Source organism: Mixophyes fleayi, chromosome 12 (genome assembly GCF_038048845.1).
Source record: "Mixophyes fleayi isolate aMixFle1 chromosome 12, aMixFle1.hap1, whole genome shotgun sequence".
Classification (NCBI taxonomy): domain Eukaryota; kingdom Metazoa; phylum Chordata; class Amphibia; order Anura; family Limnodynastidae; genus Mixophyes; species Mixophyes fleayi.
The window spans coordinates 58118607-58125652 of NC_134413.1; the positions used below are offsets into that span (position 1 = coordinate 58118607).

Consider the following 7046-nt stretch of genomic DNA (forward strand, 5'->3'; position numbering starts at 1 on the left):
ACATTGGTTTTCATTGCAAAGATCAGGATCCATATTCTGTGTATTCTTAAAAACGAATGTATTGCTCCACATTGCAATTTGGTTCATTATAATCCAAGCATGTTGATATAGCTCTACTCTGAGTGGAGAGGAAGATTTTCTTTATTCATAATTATACCTTTATTTTTCTATTTTATTTATGTTGAAAAGTTTTCTAATGTGTTTTATTATTATTGTATGTATTTGCTTTTAATGTGATTGGAAGATATATTATTGGTATATCCTGGAATCCAATATATCTAAATAAAACCTTATATTGTTGTGTACACTACAGCTTGTGTCCAGTGACTTACTCTGCCATACTCCGGATGATTTACATATTATTTTTAACAAGGGTTTAGAGCGCATTCAATCTCATTGTGAATATCCAAGGTAAATACCAAAAAGCAACTCTGCATGATATAATGGGCTAGCTGAACGCTAACAAAAATGTTGCAATTCATTGCTTGTATCCAAGCTTATGAATTATCCACCAAATGCAGAAAACTAACTGTTCAAATATTTATTCTGCAATGTCAAAAAATTACCCACAGCTAAGGAGAGTAAAAAAGAAAAAAAAAAATATATAGTTCTGCTAACCTCACAAACTAAAAGTTAATAATCTTTCTAATCTGCCTTAAGACAACAGTTCCAGCAATATTTATATACATAGTGGTCAAAGTGAGGGTCTATAAGGTGGTATGCCATACACCCCGACTTACCCTACTACCTTCAGTGTAGAACTGTCTAGCCACATACATTCCCATTATATTTTCCATACTGTCACTACGAAATTTACACTTTTGTCTGTATAGCGTATATATATTTCAGTGCTAAAAGTATTTGACCACACCTGTTAATTATCGAATTGAGGTGTTTCAATCAGACCCATTTCCAGTGGTGTATAAAATCAAGCACCTAGCCATGCAGTCTCCATTTGCAAACATTTGAGGAAAAAAATGGGTCGTTCTGAAGAGCTCAACGACTTCAAAAGCGTGGTATTGTGATAGGATGCCACCTTTGCAATAAGACTGTTCATGAAATTTCATCCCTGCTGGATATTCCACGGTCAACTGTAAGGGATAGAATGACTGCTAAGACGCATGGTGCGTAAAAGTCGCTAACGCTCTGCTGATTTCATAGCTGAGGAGTTCCGAACTTCCACTGGCATTAATGTAAGCACAAAAACTGTGCAGTGGGAGCTAATGGAATGGGCTTCCATGGTCGAGCAGCTGCATGCAAGCCTCACATCTCCAAGACCAATGCCAAGCGTTGGATGGAATGGTGTAAAGTACACAACACTGGACTGTGTAGCAGTGGAAAAGTGTTCTATGGGGTGACAAATCCTGCTTCTCTGTTTGGCAGTCAGATGGGAGAGTCTGGGATTGGCGGATGCCAGGAGAACGTTACCTGCCTTACTGCATTATGCCTACTGTGAAGTTTGGTGGAGGAGGGATAATGGTATGGGGCTGTTTTTTCAGGGTTTGGGTTAGCCCCTTATCTCCAATGAAGGGCAATCTTAATGCTTCAGCATACAAAGTCATTTTGGACAATGCTATGCTTTCAACTTTGTAGCAACAGTTTGGGGAAAGCCCTTTTCTATTCCAACATGACTGTGCCCCCAGTTAACAAAGCAAGGACTACAAAGACATGGTTTGATGAGTTAGGTGTGGAAGAACTGGACTGGCCACATAGCCCTGACCTCAACCCCATTGAGCACTTTTGGGATGAACTGGAATGGAGACTGTGAGCCAGGCCTTCTCGTCCAACATCAGTGCCTGACCTCATAAATGCTCTACAGAATGAATGGACACAAACTCCCACAGAAATACTCCAATATCTTGTGGAAAGCCTTCAAAAAAGAGTGGAAGCTGTTATCGCTGCAAAAAGGGGGACCAACTCCATATTAAAGTGTATGCATCTGAATACAATGTCATTACAGTCCGTTGGTGTAATGGTCAAGCGTCGGAATACTTTTGTCCATAAAGTATGTAAATATATACATGTATATACACACACACATACACACATACACAAGCTCATGTTTTCTGACACAGATACAGAATTGTGTGGCAACTGATTGTCTATGCTCATAACCTATCAATGTGTACTGCATTATAATCAATAGTATGATTTTAAGCTGCCTCTTTCACAACCAAGCCTCTTATTTAAGGACATTGCTCATATAGTATATTTCTGTACATTTGAAATTAAATAGGACATACATACCAGACAAATTGTTATGTGGTCACCCACTTTAACTCTGTTCTTTTCCAAAATTATCTCAAGTATCTTCACTCTGAATAAGAGCCAAGAAAAGGCTAGCAGTATTTCCCTGCTGCCCTCTTTACCATCATCAGGAAGATCATAAAAGGCCGATCTTCCATAGCCTTGAGTTTGCAATACATATTTTACATATTTAACTTGATTAGCTGTAAAACAAAACCAAAAATGTAAAAAGTTAACATAAGATATATATATTTTTTTAACATACTTACCCATTCATATTTAGTCATGGTAATGTTTGCTGTCCTAAAATTTAAGCCATCATTCTTTATTTATTTTTTCATTCAGGAACACAAAAATCAGAGCACTCCAGTTCTCTCCCAGCACTTACCCGATTATAACAGACCACCTTCAGCACAGGCACTTCTGGAAGAAAGGGTATGTGCCCAGGGGCGGGCTGGACCGGGGGGCATCGGTCCACCGGGCCGCTCAGTCTGTCCCCTGTTCGGGCCGGCCACAAAGATCGTTGTTTTTTTTTTTCTTGCGGCCGCCTCAGCGCACAGGCGGCCACATCACATGACAGGCGATGCGGCCGCGTCTCAATGACGCGGCCGCATCGCATGTCATGTGATGTGATGCGGCCGGCAACTGTATGTGCCACATCCACAAGGTTGCAAAATAGGATTAATAAATTCACTATAAAAAGAAGCAGTAGCCTAGAAGCAGTCTCTATAACGAATTGCCATTGGCTTCAAAAGTGTACAGGCTACTGGGATGCTGCTGCCTAAAATATTCTCTCACATCCTTCTGTAATGCTTCACCTGCATTCAACTTTACAATATATTTGAGTGATTGACTTGTGTACTGTGCAGATATGTTAATGCAGCAAACGGTAAAGGTAAAAAGGGGGAAAAAAACAAAACTGCAGAGAGCAAAAATACTGAAGTTAGGCAAACTTGCAAAAGTGGCAGAATTCTACCAGTTGTGTTAAAAGACATTGTGAACACAGCGAAATTCAAGTCCTACTGCACAAACTTTAAATAAATATTACCATTGTTCATGGGGCAAGTAAATTAGTTATGGGTTAAATTTAATTTTCATATTATCTCAGCAGCCTTGTGGGCTATCACCTCCAATTGGCTTGTGCCTTTAGGGAGGATCAGCCATGATTCCACACAATTACAATTATTAAAAAAACAAAAACAAACAAAAAAAACATTTGGGACTACTCTGGATTAAATACAAAACGGAGCTACACATTTTAGAAGCAACCCGAATCAGTAGCAGAGATAGGTCTGGTATGTCTTGATTAGTTCTTTATTTAAAATGTTCTATTCTAAACCCTTAGATCCCTGGCTAAGGAGAAGCCATTTGTTTAATTTGTCAATTGATATGCTGGGATGCTAATTATTTACTTTGATTTTGGCTTCCTCTTTATTTGCTGTCCCCTCATCATACCCTACCTTTCATTTAATTTGAAAAATAATAAATAACAGGTAAAGAGGAAAAATCAACTCTCTTCTGAGATGCTCTTATTCCGCAGGGGTGGAACTCTCTTTTAACTAGCATGTTGACCAAGCACAGAATATAACCTTGTACTATTTTTTTTTTTTTTTTTAAAAGAAATATGCTGCTAACATTTGCACTGATAACCCCACCAATTCCGCCGCAGACTTTTTATTCTGCCTCAAATTAGGTTACACACTATGGGGGTATGTTTACTGAACTGGGGGTTTGAAAAAGTGGAGATGTTGCCTATAGCAACCAGATTCTAGTTAACATTTAGTACATTCTACAAAATGACAGCTAGAATCTGATTGGTTGCTATAGGCAACATCTCCACTTTTTCAAACCTGCAGTTTAGTAGATATACCTCTATGTCCCCAGTTGTGCAACACTCTACTACTATTGCAAAAAACAGAGTATTGACAAATTTCAACCTCAGTCAAGTAGCACTTATCTGTATGCTAGCACTGCTGAGAACCTGCAGGTGATTGCCCCCTACGTAGAGCCACTCAAGCACTCAAGACTGCCTCTTTCCTGTCTGCCGACAGGAAAGGAGGGTTCAATAATGACATTCTATGGTGCTCTTTTTAAGGCACAGGACAGTCACTTTTCAGTGAGCTTCTATAGCTCCAGCGTGCTGCTATTTTTTTTTCCTCTGACAGTCCAGATCAGTCTCATGACTACGGACGACATAAGGCTGTTTGTGAGGAGTGCCAGAGCTTTACAAGGCGTTAGAGAATTAATAGAAGAGCTTTCCAATGCTCAATAAATTTTGGGCATTCTTTCCATAACTCTCTCCATAATCAATTAATAAAAATTAATCTCAATAGTTTGTCGTATACCTTTAGAAGATCACCAAACAGATTTGTATCTCAAAATGCATCTCAAACCACATTTAATAATTCTGTAACATATTCCTAGTCACGAACAATAAGTATTAAGATTACCATTCTAGGAGGGCGTGGCCTATCAGCCATACTATGCAGACGTGGTGTGTCTCTCAGCTCTCCTCTAAAACCCCGAAAATTGACAATTACCGGACTTGGTTGACCTCTACAATGGCCCCTAATTCTTTCTACCGCGGGGGTGTTGTCCCCTCAAGAAATCTGGGGGGTCAGAACGTCTCCCTAAGGGCTGTGGTTTCTCTGAGTGCTTCTTGGGCCTAGCGGAGAGGAGATCCCCGGCCTCGAGTGATTCACCGTTTGAGCCCTCATTGCAGAGTTCTGATTTGCCCGTAGCCCTCCCTATTTTGGAACCCATTGTCCCCACTTGATCACCGGCTACCTGATGCGCTGAAAATAAGTGGGCGCTATCTGGAGGACGAGTTTGTGCTGCCGCGCTGTGGATCTGTGCTGTCGCGCTGTGTGAACCTGCGCTCGCCTGAGACTCGCGTTCACCATCTCCGGCCTGCTGTAGGACCTACTGTGGGTCCGGCTGCTGTTCTCATTGAGCCGGCTGTTCTGCATCCCATCGGCGGTACGAAAAACCGAAGTCCCCGGTCCGACGCTACGGCCGCACTTCCGGTTCGCGAGGTGTCTCCGGGACTGGGCTGAAGGTGTGCCTGATGTAAGAGCTGACCAGCACCTATAACTGCTGCCCCCCAAGCTGCAGTCCTAAAGGGTGCCCAGGTGTCCAGACAGTCTAGATCACGCAGGCTGACTTCAAAGCAGAGCTCCCAGAGGTACAGGCGCTAGCCAGGAGTGCACTACAAAAAAAAAAAAAAAAGGTTTGACAGCCCTCCTCTCTATACCCAGGGTATAAGTTGCCAAATAGCCTAAGACACCTTATAGGATACCCTCCAGCCCCAACTTAGCTCACCTCTGCTACAACATCAAAGAAGAAGAGAGGTTCCTCTCTGTGGCCCCGGAGGGGTGTGGCCCGATGCAGGCCTATTATCGCTTATCACTTTGGTGAGGGCTGGTCCCCACCTGTGTGGAGAGTGTAAAGATTCAGACCTACCCGGCCATCGGACCTACACGGCTAACCAAGTCTTGTATACAAGTTTCAAGCCTACAGGCAAGTTATATGTGAAGATGCAACAAATGTGACCGTGAAATGGGTGACCCGCCCAGGATACTTCAAGCCCTCTATCGTTTCTAAATAGGACACTCCCTGATTAGCCTCTTAATACGTTAACTACCGAAGATCTCGACTCCATCTTTTAAATTATCTAAAGTATCTAGTCCCACCTATACGCCATTTGGGACTTTGCCTCACTATGGCTCCTAAAAGGCATAGGGCCTCGAAGACACCGTCCGCCGTACAGTTCTTCAAACCTTAATCCTCACCTTCTGCAGGAGCGGTCCCTTAACACAAAGGTCCAGAAGACCTAGGATCCAGAGCAACTTCACCAGCTCCGATTCAGTCTACATCCGCCTCAGTCCTATCACAAATGGATCAGGACGCCCCAGTCACCATTAAATCCATGCAACTAATGTTTGACTCTTTCAAAACTGATGTTCTATCTGAAATGCGTTCTTCGGTTCGGGAGGTCAAGGCACAGGTGGCAGAAGTGGGTGGGAGAACTTCCCATATCGAAGACAAGATGGAGGAGTTTGCGGCATCTCATAACGCTCTCATTACATCCCATGAGAAATTGGAAAATGTCTTTATGATGGCTGACAAGTTGGCCAATGTTGAAGACCGCTCCCGGAGAAATAACCTGAAGCAGCGAGGTGTACCGGAGTCTATCTCAATCTCAGAGCTCCCGGACTTTGCTAAAAGCCTGTTCAAGAAACTTCTTCCTGAGGCCTCTGATCAAGACCTACTTCTTGATCGCATTCATAGGCTGCCAAAACAGAGAGGTGGGCTGGAGTCGGCACCACGGGACACGCTTATGCGGGTCTACTTCTTCCATATCAAAGAAAGGATCTTACAAGCAGCCAGAACACAGGCTGCGGTAGAGGTCTTGCAAAATCTCCAATTGTTCCCGGACTTTTCCCCAGCCACTGTAGCTAAACGCCGCACGTTCCAGCCTATTACTAAAGCGCTTCGGGAGAACCAAATGCAATACCACTGGGGTTTTCCAGTTAAACTTATTATCCAGCGTAACAACTCTACCCATGTGATTGCTGCAGTAGAAGAAGGTATCCAACTTTTGAAATCCTGGGACATTCAAGCCTCAATCACAGCCTCTGCCTCTCCGTCTTGAGCCTGGACGTTCTAGCCGTGTCTAGATCGAGAACTGCAGATAAGCGCTTGCCTTTTGCTGCTACTATTGCTCGAAGGTTTGTCTCCGGCTGGAATGATCCAATTTTACATCATCCCCTCTGGACTCAGTAAGGCCTTCATCACTA

General features: G+C 42.9%; 1 protein-coding gene across 1 annotated transcript in view; it reads right to left on the minus strand.

Annotated features, from left to right (window-relative positions):
* The window catches only part of TEDC1 (tubulin epsilon and delta complex 1), a 65036-nt gene extending 59820 nt beyond the window's left edge, over positions 1-5216 (minus strand). The window contains exons 1-2 of the mRNA XM_075191914.1: positions 5174-5216; positions 2248-2450 (exon numbers count right to left, since the gene is read on the minus strand). Coding sequence (XP_075048015.1) covers positions 2248-2450; positions 5174-5216 — 246 coding nt within the window. The remainder of the gene's footprint in view (positions 1-2247; positions 2451-5173) is intronic.
* Between the last annotated feature and the right edge of the window lie 1830 nt (positions 5217-7046).